This window comes from Chelonus insularis, unplaced genomic scaffold (genome assembly GCF_013357705.1).
Source record: "Chelonus insularis isolate UGA/USDA-ARS -01 unplaced genomic scaffold, ASM1335770v1 contig_358_pilon, whole genome shotgun sequence".
NCBI classification, from domain to species: Eukaryota; Metazoa; Arthropoda; class Insecta; order Hymenoptera; family Braconidae; genus Chelonus; species Chelonus insularis.
Window position 1 is genome coordinate 916,816 of NW_023276522.1, and position 17,573 is coordinate 934,388.

Sequence of the window (17,573 nt, forward strand, 5' to 3'; positions counted from 1 at the left end):
ATAATAACAAAATAAATATTTTTCTTATTTGCAGTGAGCTTAAGTTTATTTTCTCATATCACTTACTTTCATTGAAAAATAAAAAAAATAAAATTAATATATAAAGCATAAATTGTAAATACGTTGTGGAAGTGGCATTTTTTTGGGAAAATTTATAAAGATTGTTGCATTAAAATAATTATTAATATGTAAATATTTAACGAATGAGAAAAAAAAAATTGTAATATTTAAAAATTGTCATAGATAAATTAAATCAATTTTCATTTTACATTTATAACTTAACAATGGTAAAAACAAATTATTTCAATAGTAAATGCAAAATATTATTTTCATTTTGGCCTAATATTAGTATTGTCATTATTGCGATGAATTAAATGTAAATTAAATGATGAAAACTGAATGTATTAAAGTAAAAAATTATAAATAAAAAATATAAGAATGTCTAATTCCTGTCGAGCTTGCAATTAAATAAGTGGATAAATGGATAATAAGATTATATCGATTCATACCATATTTTATAATAATTTATTAAATGAATTTCGAATTGAAACTTTCATTAAGAATAATGCGGTTTTCTTTTATTCTTTTCTTTAATTTTTGTTAAGAATATAGTATACATACATAGATTGTCAAAAAAATATTGTTATCTATAATAAATTAATTGCTAGAACAAATGAGGTAATGCTTTTTCATCTCCCCGTCTTAATAAATAAAAAAAATTCCATTTATTTTATAATAATGAATGAAATATAATTATCTATTAATGGAAAGATATATGAGTTTCTTCCTCGGAATATGGTGTGGTTAAAGAACTAAATTAATTTTGAAATAAGTAAAGTATGAGAACTTTGTATTAAAATATAATTAATTGTGAAATAAAAGCTTTGACAATTATTTGATACGATTTGTCATTATTGATGAATTGAAAAAATAATATAAAGATAATGTTGGTAAATGATATAAAGTATAGATGAAAAAGGTCAGGACCACATTCCTAATAACATTCACACGAGGTACAATACTTATAGTCAATTACGACGGGCTTTAAAGGTCGTAAACAACGATCTTCGCGTGCAATTTTGCTTCTACGGAAGTTTGTACCTATTTATTGAATTTTTTTTCATTCCGTTCTTTAATCGCCTAGATAAATAAAAATAATTAATAATTGATACGAATTACAGTAATGATATTTTGAACATTATTTTTTCAACTACTATGTGTTTGATAATCTGATTTAACTAAACACGAGAGAAATTACGAATTACTAAGACTTTGAATTATTAAAATACCAAAAGTAATTATAATAATTACTATTTACGGCTGCTCTAAAATAACAATAACTTTTTTCATTTTGTATATTAGATGTAATAATAATTCAAACATTGTAAAAATTAATTAGGTTTTTAAAATTCCTAGATTATTGTATGTATTATTGTATTATTTAGTTAAAAAGTGATTTTTCATCTTCATAATTATTAATCTCTTATTCAAAAATGTGTTTTTTCTATTAATAAATTACAAAAAAATATTATAACATTTTTTTATATTATGATTGATTAGGAATTATTTATTTCAATAATCCATCAAATTTTTGATACTTTTTTTTATCGTAAAGTTTATCTTTATAAAAATATAAATCACTTTGAATGAATAATACAATAACACAAAGTGTCTAGAATATTCTAGACTTTACAGCCTTCAAATGAATAAAGAGAACCAAGTTCTGTAATTATATTACTCACTATAGGTGGGTGACTTTGCTTGTATAAAATTACAAATGATTAATATAATTAGTCTGATAATACTATAAATATATATGTTAATGCTATATGTTATAATTATTATTATATGATAAATGAAAAATAAGAATCTATAAGCTATGTAATAGTAATTAAATGTAGTTGATTAAAACAATACTAAAAAATTAATTATTACTTTCACCTTACACCCATGTCATATTTTAATATTAAAATATTTTTTATTTATTATCTTTATTGCAATGTATTATGATTTATTACATTAATTTTAAGGATTTATATTTATTCGAATTCAATTATTTAGACCAACTTGTAAAAATCACATGGTCCCATATTCATAGTAGTAACAGTACTAGTAGTAGTAGTCAATGAATGGTCAGACGTACATTAGTTGTACTAATAATGATTTCAACTAATAAAATTTTTCAATCTTAGTTGAGATTTTTAGAAATGATACACACATTTTTATTGACGTATTGTAATATTTACAAGATAATTTAAGCAATAGAAATATAAAAATTTTTAATTGTTTATCCTAAATGTTAATTTAATTATAAATCAATAGTTAATTATTAAATTAATTTATTTATATACTTGAACTTAATATACATAATTTTGATTACCATTTGAGTTTTATGGTCCATAGAAAATTTCAATAAATTAGCAATTTCATCATCAAGTTTATAATTTTCATAAAGACGTCAATATGCTAAAAACTTTATGACGTAGTTTCATTATATGAGACTCTTTTTGTGTACTAACAATTAATTTCAAAATGTCGAGGTTATTTTGCAGTTTTTTCATTTTATTTGTAATAGAAATTTTTTAATTTTATAAAACAAGAGATTTGTTATTACAAAGTATCCCACAAATGTTTTTTTCTTTCAAGAAAAATTGAATTTAACTTGTTACTTTCATGTATCTGTATATGTAGAGTAATCGATCAAATGTTTTACTTCCGGCATGCGCATTAACTGGACTATAAGGTTTTATTTAACTAGATAACGTGAAAAAAAAATTAGTTATTTAGAATTTTAATTTTCAACCTTATCAATTTTTTTTAACACAATTGGCTCTTTTAATAAAAAAAATTGAAAAAATTAGCAACCTAATTTTATTTTACATTGAAATAAATCAATGAGAAAATTCAATATTAAAATATGTTTGCTGAGAGATAATCATCAATAAAAAATTTTCACAGCATATGATTATCGATCATTTTAAATTTATCATTATGTAAATTATATGTATAGATATGATCTAAAAAATTAATATATTATTAAAAAGTAAAAAAAAAGGTTTTTTCATTTATCAGTAAGAGAATTTCGTCGCAACCTTTATTCGTTATCCTTAAAAAAATTATTACAAAGAAATTAAAATTTATTCCAAGTGTATTATTATATTTTAAATTTATTCAAAATTAGTTATACTGTCTAAATTTTAACATCAGTGGTTTATAAAAATCACATGGATACAATGAAAAAAATCCCTACTATAATAAAAGATCATCCACACCCACAAATTTCCAGTATCACCTTGAAACCTTCGGTTCTATATAAACTCTGACACACTGTTTGACCATCTATTAACTCTTGTCCACATCAGTAAACGGATTTATTATAACTTTAATCCATTTTTGTTAAGCAAAAATACTAAATTAAAGTTTTATTATGGATTCATTAGTTAAATTTATGTTTGCAATTATCTTTTTGTCTACTTTCGTCATCATTTCTTCTAGTTGCATTGGAAAAACTATTCTACGTAAGTACAAATTGTGATAATGCATTTTAATTTCTTTTTTATAAGTTGAATTTTTTTTAGAATATCTATTTATATTCAAGTATTTGTGATTTGTTTAAAAATATCAGCATAATACTTTATTTTTATTTGACGAAAAATGACTCAAAAATTTATTCAGTTTTTTTATTTTCATCTATTCAGTGTATGTAAGAAATAAGAAACATTTACGTTAAAATAAAGATCTATATTGAAGCATTATATATATTTTCCATGATAATTATGTAACTAGCATACTGTTATCTAGATAAAATATTATTTTTTAACTTTAATCGATTTTTAAAAGACTGTATTTTTATTTACATGAAATTTGATTTGCGGAAATGACAGAGGCTCGGTTGAAATGTCACGCCTAGTATGAATCTGTGTCGTGAGAAAATGCTGGTTTAACCTGAATACTCATAATACATCTGATGTTATTTATTCATGTGTTGCTATGTATTTTAATTACTAATTAAAAATACCTTCATTGTATTTTTATATGAAATTTTTACTACTTTTAAGTATTAAGTACTTTTAAGAGTCATTATTCTTTTCACCTTAATAAAAATAATAAATTAAGTATGATTGAATTTACTTATTAATAAAATTTGAAAAATTTTATATTGAATTATATGAGACTAAAGAGAAATGTATTCAGGTAACAATGTTGAGGAATTATCGTAAAACCTCCGGATTCCTTGAAAAAAATGCTATTAAGTATTATTAATTATGTAAGATGAAAGTCCAGGTTAAGCAGAATATCTATTTTGCCTTGAAAATTTTTAGACGATTTAGGAAAGTATATGAATCTAGAAATATGATAACGATTTAAAACCGGCTCCAATCACAAGTTGTGTCAGTTCCACATTCTTCTTTTCTTTAACTTTTTCCTCACAATTATTTTTAGAATTAAAAGAAATATATTTTAGAAGAAAATAATAGTAGGTTTGAAAAAACGTGAACGTAAAATTAAATGAATTAATTAATTTGAATTACAATTAATACATTTTTATCAATTTTATTATTTTTCATTCATTCAGAAAAAAATGAGTTCATCGATTTTTCAATCAATCAAAAAAGTTTCATAGCAGATTTTAAAAACTTTATCATCAGAAATATATAGAGTACATGTTAGATTCATCAATAGAATATTTTTTTCTCATTGTCAATTAACTGTTAATGTATAACTTATTTTATGGTAATACTTTTTTATTTTTCAAGCATAAAATAAGATTACCATGACAGAAATTTCTTCAAAATCTAAATTAAATGTCATTTCTATTAATATTGACCTGCTAATGACTGATAGGAATCGGTGGTTTATCTTGCCAAGATAAACAAACAATTCTTGATGAACACAATCGTTTGCGTCAACTAGTAGCACTGGGACAAGTGCAGGGTCAGCCTCATGCTGCCAATATGAGAGAGATGGTAAGTGTTTATGAAAATAAGTGAAATATAATAAAGGACTAAGAAGATTGATTTAAACTAAAAGTTGTATGAATTTTTAGTTGATAAAATTTTTGAATCCTATAAATAAGTAGATCTTTAGTAACTTTGAAAATGATCTCAATTTAAATTGACATGATATATTTATAATTGAAAACTATCAACAATTGATCAATTTAAATTTAGATGATAATAATAAAAAAACAATACTATTTATTATTTTTTAACAAGAGGGAAACAAAACAAATTGTCAATTTATTTTAGACCAGTATTGTATGCATACTCTAAGATTAGCATTGTCCCCATTGTCTTTTTTTACTGGTTGATGAATTTTTTACATCAAGCCTTTATTTTATTTTTGTTTTTTTCTTTATTAACTTCTTCTCCTTTATCTTCTGGCTATTTTACACTCGAGATTTGGGATGATGAGTTGGCAACAACAGCACAAAGATGGGCTGAAACTTGTGCTGAATTTCACGATTCATCACGTCACGTTCGTAAGTATTTGTGTGAAATTTATATTTATTGGGCAATACAATAATATGATATTTTTCTAAATATAAATAAAGAAAGTATTTTTTGTAATGAAAATTAATGAATTTTAATAATAAATGCGTAGGAAGATTCATTGTAGGGCAGAATATTGCTCGAACATGGACGAGTAGACCATTAGGACCCTATGATAGCGCACCAAACTGGCGAAGACAAATTTCCGGGTGGTTTAGTGAAGTTCAATTCTATCACGGTGGATATCATCCAACTACAGGTCATTACACTCAGGTTTGTAGTTATCTTCCATTTTAATGAGAAAGTACGTAAAATAACAAATACGTTTGTAAAAATAAAAAATATTTTTAAAATGAAATAAAGACGGGAAATCAAGTTATACTATAAAATTAAAAAAAATAAAGGTGTGAGAATATAAGATAAAAGTTTAAATAGTCAATTTTACGTTAATTTTCAAGTATTATTTTTAATAAAATGTATTTTATTGGAAAAACATTCAAGGTTGTTTGGGCAAATACATTTTTAATTGGCTGTGGATATACATATTTTTATGATCCTGCTCGTGGATATACAAAAAATTATGTCTGCAATTATGGTCCAAGGTAATGTACAATTCAATTTTGCTCTTTAGTATTTGAAGATTTCTTAAAAAATTTTTTAAAACCACAACAGCTTGAAAAATTAATAGTGTACTATTTTTTTTTTGTTAATTTTCGTCATAAATATTTATTTTTAATGAAATAATAATTTTGTTTTATTCAGTGGAAATATTATTGGCCAACCTCCCTATCGAATAGGACAACCATCATGCAATCGTTTCGGATTGGCTTATTCGAACAGATATGCTGGCCTTTGCTGTAAGTAATCAATCGAATTTACATTTATTTTGTACGATACAAAGTTTTAATATTTAACTTGAGAATATAAGAGACTTTTGATCTTTTAATTTCTATTAGAAAATATTCTATAGTAATTAAAACATATTTAGCAACAAAAAAAGGTGAATATATAATTAAGTAACAATTAATTAACTTGCAGCTCGGGATAATATATATTATCTAGGGGCCTTCTGTACGTATTTATTTTGACAATTCAAATGGATATATAAACTTATAATGTCATAAAAGTTTGCGTGCACCCTAAGTCCACAAAAAAATAAATAAATGAAGAAAAGATCTTATATGTATATATTGAAGTCAGACTGCAATCTCACGCTTTTTTAATTTCCAGCCAATAGAAGGTTACACTAATTATTTCCAATTGATATTCATACTTGTGCACGATGAAAAACTTTTAATAGAAATACCACAGATTTGATTTACATATATAGATTGAGTTTATTAGCTGATGGTTATTATGAGAATGGCGACGTTCATGTTCTTCTGAATCCACTTGAACGCTATTGAGGAGGACCATTTTCATCGCACACAAGGGATTTTTACAGTTTAGACAGCAATAAAGTTATTGCCAACATTTATTGTTACAAATAAATACATTTATAAGAATATAAAATTTTTATATCTTTTTTATTTCTTTTACGGTGGATGATTATTAACTAATCCATTGGAATTATTAATAAATATTATGATAAAAAATTAGTTTAAATAATGAAATAATAAAATAATAAATAAGCTATATTCCTTAGCGTATTTTTCTTTTTAAATTTTAAATTATTCAGTTAATTTATAATTAACATTAACAATACTACTTAAAAAAAAACCATCTTTTACTAATCTTTGATAAGAAGGAAATTAATCTTTCATCTATTGATTTTAAATTAAGTGAACAAATTAATCGTGTATTCAATTAGTCATTCTTTCGCTCAATAAATCTTAATATACTGTATGACTTGTAGTATACATATAGTGATCAATTTCTTAATATTATTCACAATCGATGACAACTCAATTGAGTATCATGATTTTTTATTGGCTTTTATTTTCAAATTTTTTACTTCAAATTTGGGCTACCAAGTGTAAGAAGATTGAAATTTTAGGTGAGTTTCGAGTTTATTCTTTACTATTAATTTGACATTTTTCTGGAATTTATTTATAGTTTCACATCAAGTTTTATTTGTTACTTCAATTTTTATTCAAAAATTGATTGAGAAACTAATTTTAAAAAATCACTATTTTAAATAAAAAATTATTACAGAAATTGGCGAAATATCGTGTGATTTGAAAAACGAGATTCTGAAAACTCACAATGAAATACGACAAAAAATAGCTAATGGTTCGATAAAAAATCAACCACCTGCAGCCAATATGAGAGAAATGGTACATAGAAAAAAAAATACTTTTCAATGATGATCATTATAATTTATGTTATTTAATTTACGATTACCATTATTATTTGAGTTTATTGTTTTGTAAATTATTTGTTATATTTAATTAATAATCACAATAGTAATATTTTAAACATAAAATAGTGAATATCATTAAATTTTTATTTGATATAACACGTGATTTTTATTGGTTTCATTGAGTATTGGGACGAAGAATTGGCAGAAAAAGCACAAAAATGGGCAAATCAGTGTAAATTTGCCCACAGCAATGTTGCAGAACGAAGAACAAGTAAGCTAATTATGGAAGTAATAATTATTGAGTAATTATAAAAAATTATTATTAAATATGTATGTTAGGCAAATTCAACAAAGTTGGACAAAACATTGCAATTAATCGAAATCGATCACGTAATGCTTTACCAGAGAAAGATTTTATTACAGAAATTCATAAATGGTTACAAGAAGGAATGAATTATAAATTTACACCTCTAGACCTTGAACAAGTAAAACAATTTGGCCATTATACCCAGGTAAATAATAATCAATACTGAATATAATCATTCAGAATTTTTAAATGAATATCCTATTTGCAGCTTGCTTGGGCAAATACACACTTGGTTGGATGCGGATATTCACAATTTCGCATTAATAATATTACCAGTCGCTTATATGTATGCAATTACGCTGCTTCGTACGTATAAGATTTAATTACTCATCGTAATAATACAATTTTATTAAAATTCTTTAAATTCTTAATCATTACTCGAAATACGTAAAACAATCAAAATATAAAAATAAATAAAAAGAATCAGTTGTAACAATCGATTTGATTATTTAATTATTTTCTTATTGAATAATATTTCTGTATTATGTTAATTGAATAATAGCAAAATTTAATTTAATTAAATTTTAAATATAATTTAATTATTATCATTATTAGGAAAAAAAATTTAATATAAATATTAAGAGATAAATTTGTTAAAAAAATAGTAAAATAACTTTAATGAGGAATGTTATATTAATTAAACAAAATATCACGTCCACAGTGGAAATAATTTTAGTGATCTGCCTTACATCCCCGGAGATCAAAAATGTTCGGAGGAGTTCACTCGTTCTACAAAATATCCTAGCTTGTGCAGTATGTTTTTATTTTTCATTCATCATAAAATTATTATACAACATAAATAATATTTTTTATTATCCTAAAAATATATCAATCGAATAAAATTCAACAGGTACCGAAAATACTTTAGAATTAAGTTGCGAATCAGAAAAACAACTAAATAATAATGATTCACCAGATGACATTACATTGCGAAATGATCCAAAATCATCTTGGGATGGACAGAAATCGATAATAAAAGAACCAAGTAATGAATTTACAATCGATGACTTCAAATTAGATAATATCAAACCGGATGTGAATCAGTTGCGTGACGGTGTTGCCATTACTAATCTTCAGGTAGATAAGATGTACAATATCCTGTATTTCTAGATATCGCGTGACTGATTATTAAATGGTATTCAGTTGAGCAAAGTCTAAAAATATGGTGCTAAACGTGTGTTTTGATAACAATAAAACAGCCTATCATACCTAAAATATGTTTTTGAATAATATCTAAAATAATAAAGTAAACAAATCATTAAAAAAATAAAATTTATTGTTCGTGAAAAACTTATTTTTAACTCATCATTTAATGGACATTGTTTGGATATTAATTGATTTTTTATTACGAAAAAAAACCATTATTTCGTTTTTCAAAAAAACAATTTTATTTATCAATTATTTTATATTTTCATAAGTATTCTATATGAGTTATCATTTAAGAAATAATCACGAGATATAAAATATGTTATTGTTTCCTTTAAAAAAAGTTTTGTGCACAAATATCACTAATAAGTATATGGTCAATGAATATTTCAAGTTTTCTTCTACTATTGAAATAAAAAATACTTAGTTCTTTTAATTTGGTTTTAATTTTTACATTCATTCATTTTACCTTCACATTATTGTGTCTATTTTTAAATCTATCGCATTTTTTGTTATACTCATGTTATCAACATAGAACATCCTTCGTTATTTATATATTATATTTACAATTTGTGTCTATTAAAATAAGAATTTGTCATTAAGAAGAATGGTTATAATGTAAATTAAAAAAAATCTATCTCTTTAATTAACAATTAATTAATAAAATATTTGTAATTTTATTTTTGTTTTTCCACTTCACTTTTCTGTTTGACAATTATTTTTTACACTTTTGTATTCAACGATTTAATTCCTTGGAAGATTTTTAATTAAATAATATTTTATTTTAATTATAGCATGCTGTTCCCAATATTAAAGATTTGATAATTTTTTAAAAATTTAGAATTTGTTTTAGATATTATTAAAGTCTTGGTGCTGCTTGAAATCTTGGTAAACTGAGGCCAAATTTAGTTTCTATACCTGACAGAATTGGGACTGCTACCTCATAACCGCCTATATGATCAGTATTTTTAGATTTTAAGTCATCAGCTACCCCAGTTGATGGAACTTTGAGATCAGAACCAGCAGGACGACTGAAATATGAATTTAAAAATATAAATTTTATGTAATTGAAACGAAAAGCCTGTTTGAAAAAAATTATCTATATTATTCCCGGTCTCTTAACTTAAAATGTTGATAACATTTTCATTAGTATTCGACCATTTTTTTTTTTTGAAATAATTACTTTCAAACATAAACTAATTTAATAAGTTAATTTAAATTTAAACAATAATCGTCTGTATTTTTTAGTTATATTATTTAAATTTTTTATAAATGTAATATAAGTATTAAATTTACTTACGTTCCTCCAAAATCAACAACAAACAGTCGCTGTAGAAGCTCGTACGTGAATAAAGTAACACCAAATTGAGGCGAAGATCTGAAAACTCGAGCTAAAAAAATTAAAGTAATTCATTAGCTAATATCTATAATGTTTTCTCTCACTAATAATTATTATTAATTAATTACCAATTTATCTATGTAAAGTTCATTCCAATTTCAAAACATTCATTTTTGTAATAAAATACATAACGATAATTAACAATCAGCAAAATCATTAATTTTTCCACCAAAATTATCATAATGAAGAAAAGATGAATATGCTATGTTACATGATATGATTAAACACTGACATTAATAAACGATATTAATATATTAAGACAAAAGTTCAATTATATCGAATTTTTTACCATCAAATTTTACTTACTAACCCGCAAGTAACCAAGGTCATACAGGGAAGAAAGAAGACCATTTAGTCAGTACAACCAGGTCCCAAAACCCGGCGTGTATATACATTTATAAAATAAATTACTAACTATAGCATAATACTAATCTATAAGCACAAGGCTATTGTTTTTATTTATCTTAAATCATCAGAATCATTTTTGAATTTTTAAAATTTTATATTAACTATCTATTAAATTGGTCTAACAATTTAAATTTCCCTAATAATTATTAATGAGCATACAAACCTGTTGCACCTTTCCAAAATGCTCTTGCACCTTCCTCTCTATAAATTTTCCTAGCGCAATCTAATAATCCATTATACGTTGTTTGACCTTTTCTCGCAACGACCTAGTTATTGATAATGCAAATAAGATTTTCAAACAATTAATATGAAAGGATCATAATAACACTATTTCTATGTAATACCTTATAATTTAAAATAGAGTTTAAAAAAATTTATTGATTTTCAAATCACCTGTAGTCTTGTTTTAATGACGTCTGCTGGAGTAACTAAGGCCGCCGCTGGAACTCCAGCAATAGCGCCAGCTGCCAATAAAGACAACGGAGTATTATATCCACCTTCATCAGCTAATTTCGTTTTAGTATGGGCATACATCGGGAAATATATAGCACTAAATGGAACGTCTCGAAGAAAACATGCTCTTGCGCCCTAAAAATTTCGATAAAAAACCATTGATAGTTTTTAATACGAAAAAATAATTGAACATAATTTATTATTTACCTTGTAAAGTCCAAATAATCCTAACTCTTTCACAACTGCCCAGGCTCTTACTTTTTGTGCGCCTGCAATTTCACCAGCAACTTGTAACCTAATTTTAACAATTTCTAAAGGATTTGTAAAGATAACTTGTGATCCTCCTGCCTATAAATAAAAGAAAAGTTTAAAAAATGCTTTTAATAAAATAAAAAATAAATATGTATAAATAAGTATATTCTTACACAAGCTCCAGAAATAATTTCCCCAAGAAGATGAATATTTCCATTTTTATCCATAAATTTATCTCGTACAAAATCATTGACTGTTAACTTAATAGCTTTTTCAGGTGCTACACCCATCAATTGTGGTACTAGACCTCGATAAAGTCCGAAAAATCCTTCATGCCGAATAACCTATTAGAAATCATTTTTTAATAATTAAGTTCTCAGAATAGGATTATTTAATTGTAGAATTTATTGATTGCATACCTTCTTACAGCAATCAAGACTATTTCTGTACATTAATTCACCAATAAAAGAACCGGTTCGTTGATTTTGCATTCGTGTTTTAACTAAATCAATTGGATATACTGCAGTTGCTCCAACTGCACCTCCAATTGACCCAAGAGTGAATCGATAGCTACTCTCAAGAATTTGTGTGATGATTCCCCGTTCATCAGGACTCTGGAAATAATTCATTCCTTTTATTATTATTAAAAAGATTATTCTGAATCCAAAATTATTTAACTTTAATTTATAATACATATTACTGATAAAATAATATTTTGTCCATATAAATGAAAATTAATCCAAATTAATACTTTTGAAATGAACATTCAGAAAAATTAATAGCATTCAATATCCGAATACAATGAAAATAAAGTTATACTTACAGAAACTGCTTTTATTTCTGCTAAACGTCGTGTTATATGTTTAAAATACTGCTCAGGTGTGATAGCAACGAGATCATTATAAATAATTTTGCTAGTTTGTCGTAATAAATCACAAAGATGAAATAAAATGTCCACTTCTAATGGTGTAATTTGTGACATCATTTGGGCTGAGTGTAAAAATTCTTCTTTCGTTACTTCTTGATACCTGTGGCCGTTTGTTGCATTTAAATAAATTCTCTTGATAAGTTCCATGTTGTTTAAAAGTGAATTAAAAGCCATAAAATAAGGGAAACTGACTTTTCGTCCACTGTGTGCTGTAGTAGCTGCAGCCAACAAATTCTCTTTAACTTCTTTTGTTAATAAATGACTTTTAATATTTAACATAATTTCTTGAAAATCGGCCACTGATATAAAACCAGCTAATTCCGTGTCAAATTTTTTGAAAGCTTCTGTTGCATACTCTTCATGAAAATCGTGTAGAAATTGGCTAAATTCTGCATAACTTACTAGTCTCTTTTTATCTTTACCAAAATAAAGTTTGATAAATGTACTGTCCATATTAAATGGCATTTTTTGATGAAGTTCAGTCTTTTTCATCACCTCAGCGAACTCCTCTGGAATTAAAAAAAAATATTTTAATCACTTTGAAAAGATGAAATAAAAATATGGATTAGAATCTAAAGTGTTCCATTTTAATTACAGCATTTAATCCCTTAAACAGGTACGTCGGGTGTTTTAACATCCCAGATATTTATTTAATGATATATCGAAAAAATGAATGTTGAAAATTAAATTAGAAAAAAGTTACCAACAATGCACTAACCAAATGCAACCATTCCATTTCCATTAGTATCAAACAATTGAAAAGCCGTTTTATATAGGGCATCTGGCACACAAAGAAGTCCTTCAAATGCTTGAAATTCAGCAAATGAGATAAGTCTAAAAAAAAAATATAAACATATTAAATAATGATGAAAAATGATATATTATTAAATAATTTATCGAGTTATTCTTTATTATATTTTATGGTATTGAAATTACTTACCCATCTTTATTTGTATCTACAATACCAGCAAGTAAAGCTACAGAGTCTGGATTGTAATCAACATTTGTATATAAGCCCAAATAACTTCTCACGAAATCAGATGAAGTCATAAAACGTTCTCCATTTTTTTCTTGAGTTGCATACTAAAGTTAAATTATTTCATTATTAAATTCCAATTATGTAAGCTTAATGATTGATAATTATTTTATCATAATCTTGCGATCCTAGTGACCTCAATCATAAGAGAAAAATATTTGAAAATAAAATGACTTATCTATAGATAGTTTTAATGATGGTAATAATCAAAATAATAATGTAATTTCATGAAAAACATTAATACCAATTGTTTGTTCAATACCTGTTGAAAAATTTCATGAAGTCGCTCACTGTTAGCTCGCTTCAAATATCCAGATCCCTGAAAAAAAATTAAAATATAATGAAAAAAGTAAAAAATAATATCTTTGCTTAATTATAAAAATTTAATGCTATACGATAGAATCAACAAGTTCATGTTGTGATTAACATCGATAAAGGTTATATTAAAAGAACTGTAAATTGTTGCCAAAGTCATTTTAAACATGTCCACTCGACGGTCATGACTAAAAAACTATCGACCTTGTTCTAAAGTAGTGTCTTAAAAATTTGCACATGTGTGATCTTTAGTAATCTTCATGGTCACGTGGTCATTGGATGATTGAAACATAAAATGTGACTTCCTTTTAACAAAATCAATTAAAATAGTTTTAAAACATCTTATATCAGATCACTACTTTAATAAATTTTATCTTAACATAATCTTAAAAAAGAATAACTGCTAAATTGTTAATGCTCATTTACTTTTGACGTTGGCATGACAATTGTTAACTTCCTGATAAACTGTTGTAATCTTCGTTATTTTTTGCCGATTTTATAGTTCGAAAACACTTTCTATCAGTTAATTATCAATAAAAGTTATAATGTATTTAAATTTTAATAAATAATTTTCCTGAAATGTCTTTCAGTTTTTGATTTTACGTCAGCAATTTATATATGCATACAGTTATATGCACGATACACTACGAAATACGAATTGTACTAAATATACTCAGATCCAATAAGATAGGTATATATGAAAAATAAAGACACCGAGAAGGAGTAAGAAAGATAGATAATATTTCCCCTTCCTTTATGCTCATTTAACACGTAAACATCATCTTTGTATGTATATTGTATGAAGCTTAAGACAGAATGGTATACACATTATATACTAATTTGAACATATCAATTCAAAAATTATATAAAACATTTCCATAAAAAATTATAAGTTTTATTTTATGTATTGAAATTAATTACAATATGTTTACATTAATATGATTACAAAAAATATTTTTTTAGATATTCCCATAATCTTTAATGTATATATATATATATGTATGTGCTAACTTACTGATTTTTCTATTTTATTTATTTAAATAATTACTATAAACTTACGATGAAAACATTACTGTTGAGTTACTATAATTTATTTTACTATAAATAATTCTTTAAAATTGAAAAATAACTTTTGTGTTTCCAACATCAATTTGGAAAAAATTAAAAGCCATTATTTAAAAAATATTTATAAAAATAATTGATTGAAAAATTAAGATTAAGTAGATCAACAAGTACTGTAATGATACTACCGTATATTATATTTCATTTGTTTCATATTTTTATAATCAACTATCATTGTAAGTCTTCAATAGAATTTTTTATTAATGCATTAATAAATAAGTTATTAAGTTAATTTTAATTACATTTGTTTATTGTACATTTAAATTTTTAAGATACAGATTTTGTTATTTTATTACTTCATGACGCAATTTGGTTTCCTACTTATCTTTTCTCATTCATTATTATCACTACTTAGAATATACATACACACATACTTATTTGATATATTAATACTAGTTGCAGGGGGTCTACATTGAGCTCAGGGACATTTATCATCAACTGGAGTAACTAATCTAGATGAGATAATAGATGAATGTAATAATTTTGTAAACTATTTTGCATACAAATATCTATATATATCTATCTTTCGATACTTTGTCAAATAATATTTATAAAATAAAATCTAACTCACTTTAAAGTAGTCTGTAAGTTGGATCAAGTAAGGAATATTTTATTTTATCACATTTAAATATAAATGATTATTAATTCTTGATGATAATTAAAATATACTAAAACATATTGTCATTGAAACAGTCTTGATAAACACTTTGTTTATTGGAGATAACGTAAAAAAATAAGGAAATAATATATATTTTATTTTTTGCTTGAACAAATATTTTACTTTTATCATTTAAAATTATTATGTATATTGGTTTTCAACAAAACGATGAAACTCTCTATTAGAGATATCTTCGAAGAAAATACTTATTTCTAAGACTTTAATCATACATTCGTTTTGCACACTTTTCTAATGTCAATTAAAAAATAACACAATAAGTAATTTCCGGAATAATTCAAAGTTCATAGTATTCGAGGTAAACTACATCAAGTTATATCATACTAAGAGTCGATACAGCTTAATACAAGGTCACAATCAAGTGACAACGAATAGTTTGACTTGTGTTAATACACTATAACTCAATGCAAGAAAAATATTATATCAATAAATAATGGGTTAATTTTTATTTAATAAAGAGTTCAATTAATATACTAACCCAGATTTTGAGATCTAAAATTTTGTACTAAAATTAGAATCCTATCTTTAATGAAATCTATTAATATGTTGTTCTAATTTATATACATGAAAATCTGATTAACCAACAAAGAAAATCCATTTATTATTCCATGAGAAAAATATAAAAAAAATATTCGTAGTAAAGTTAATTATTGTCTTTACAGATTTATGTTTGGGTGTTTTTAAAAAAATATTTTTATAATTATTTAACATAGTTCATATGACTGCATATAGAGAGGTAAAAATACCTTGTTCGGTTAATTCAATTGACGTACGTATTTTAATAAAAAACTATATTGTATAATTTTTCTTGATAGATAATGCTTCAAAGAAGACACTATATATGTTTTATCGTCCAATTATTAAAAATAATATATTGAAATAACATAACTATACATTTTGAAATAAAATAAGGGATAACAAGATCGAGAGGGAGGATTGAAAATTAGTTCTGGTGACCTCAAAACACTACTATTCGTAAAATGGATATGCTACGATCGATATCTTAACAGTCTTACCATTTATTTCATTTTGAACTTTATTGAGATATATATTAGCGATTTAAAAATATAAATATGCGTCTTACAATTATCTTTATTCATTACTTGAAATATGAGTATGTCTCATTAAAGATTTCTTAAAATAATAAAATTCTTATAATTTTTAAACTTAAACTATCATATTTCTTCCCCCATTTTTATGTAAAATTATATAATAAAACTTACCTACCTCTTGACAGGATGCTTCGACAAAAAGCAAATCTCTCCACATTCCCAGAAAAAATTTTTTATTTTCAACAATCACTTGATTATACTTTATAACAATGAAATTCTTCAATAATTGTAGAAAACAAATACTTTTCAATACTTTGTAAAAATTAACTTGATAAAAAATTAAGTTGTGATTGAATGTCTGTTTTATTTAATTATTAAGAATAAGCTTTTTATTGGAGTTTTCGTATTGTTATTTAGTTGACAAACGTCACAAGCAACATTTGAGAGCACTTTGAGGAACGGAAGCAAAATATCTGATGAATACATATAACACTTGAGTGACACCTATTGTAAGATTTATAAACTTAGTATTTTTTTTCTATCGATGTAAGAGAAATAGAATAGATGGCCTTGAAGTCTATTTCTTTATCAAGCCAAAATCATTAATATACCATGTCATATGTAT

At 24.6% G+C, this 17,573-nt stretch overlaps 3 protein-coding genes across 6 annotated transcripts; 2 read left to right on the forward strand and 1 right to left on the reverse strand.

The window, feature by feature from the left end:
- Nucleotides 1-3,372: 3,372 nt before the first annotated feature.
- LOC118066898 (scoloptoxin SSD976-like) lies at nucleotides 3,373-7,025 on the forward strand. The gene is made up of 7 exons (XM_035083302.1): nucleotides 3,373-3,518; nucleotides 4,846-4,967; nucleotides 5,401-5,482; nucleotides 5,605-5,765; nucleotides 5,994-6,094; nucleotides 6,255-6,349; nucleotides 6,531-7,025. The coding sequence occupies exons 1-7, from the start codon at nucleotides 3,428-3,430 to the stop codon at nucleotides 6,578-6,580; spliced, it is 702 nt and encodes a 233-aa protein (XP_034939193.1). The 5' UTR covers nucleotides 3,373-3,427; the 3' UTR covers nucleotides 6,581-7,025.
- A 305-nt stretch (nucleotides 7,026-7,330) lies between these two features.
- Nucleotides 7,331-9,433, forward strand: LOC118066886 (venom allergen 5-like). Its single transcript, XM_035083276.1, has 7 exons — nucleotides 7,331-7,488; nucleotides 7,647-7,768; nucleotides 7,978-8,065; nucleotides 8,134-8,306; nucleotides 8,370-8,467; nucleotides 8,823-8,914; nucleotides 9,012-9,433. The coding sequence occupies exons 1-7, from the start codon at nucleotides 7,389-7,391 to the stop codon at nucleotides 9,269-9,271; spliced, it is 933 nt and encodes a 310-aa protein (XP_034939167.1). The 5' UTR covers nucleotides 7,331-7,388; the 3' UTR covers nucleotides 9,272-9,433.
- A 281-nt stretch (nucleotides 9,434-9,714) lies between these two features.
- aralar1 (calcium-binding mitochondrial carrier protein aralar1) lies at nucleotides 9,715-17,415 on the reverse strand. Of its 4 annotated transcripts, none has more exons than XM_035083272.1 (12): nucleotides 17,124-17,415; nucleotides 14,046-14,102; nucleotides 13,688-13,830; nucleotides 13,466-13,581; nucleotides 12,643-13,256; nucleotides 12,239-12,433; nucleotides 11,993-12,163; nucleotides 11,775-11,915; nucleotides 11,508-11,702; nucleotides 11,278-11,380; nucleotides 10,608-10,698; nucleotides 9,715-10,338 (listed from the first exon to the last, which is right to left on the reverse strand). In XM_035083272.1, the coding sequence occupies exons 1-12, from the start codon at nucleotides 17,163-17,165 to the stop codon at nucleotides 10,167-10,169; spliced, it is 2,040 nt and encodes a 679-aa protein (XP_034939163.1). In that variant the 5' UTR covers nucleotides 17,166-17,415; the 3' UTR covers nucleotides 9,715-10,166. The 4 variants fall into 4 exon arrangements, with proteins under 4 accessions (XP_034939163.1, XP_034939165.1, XP_034939164.1 ...); XM_035083274.1 differs by having other exon boundaries at nucleotides 17,120-17,414; XM_035083273.1 differs by lacking the exon at nucleotides 17,124-17,415 and adding an exon at nucleotides 14,525-14,763.
- Between the last annotated feature and the right edge of the window lie 158 nt (nucleotides 17,416-17,573).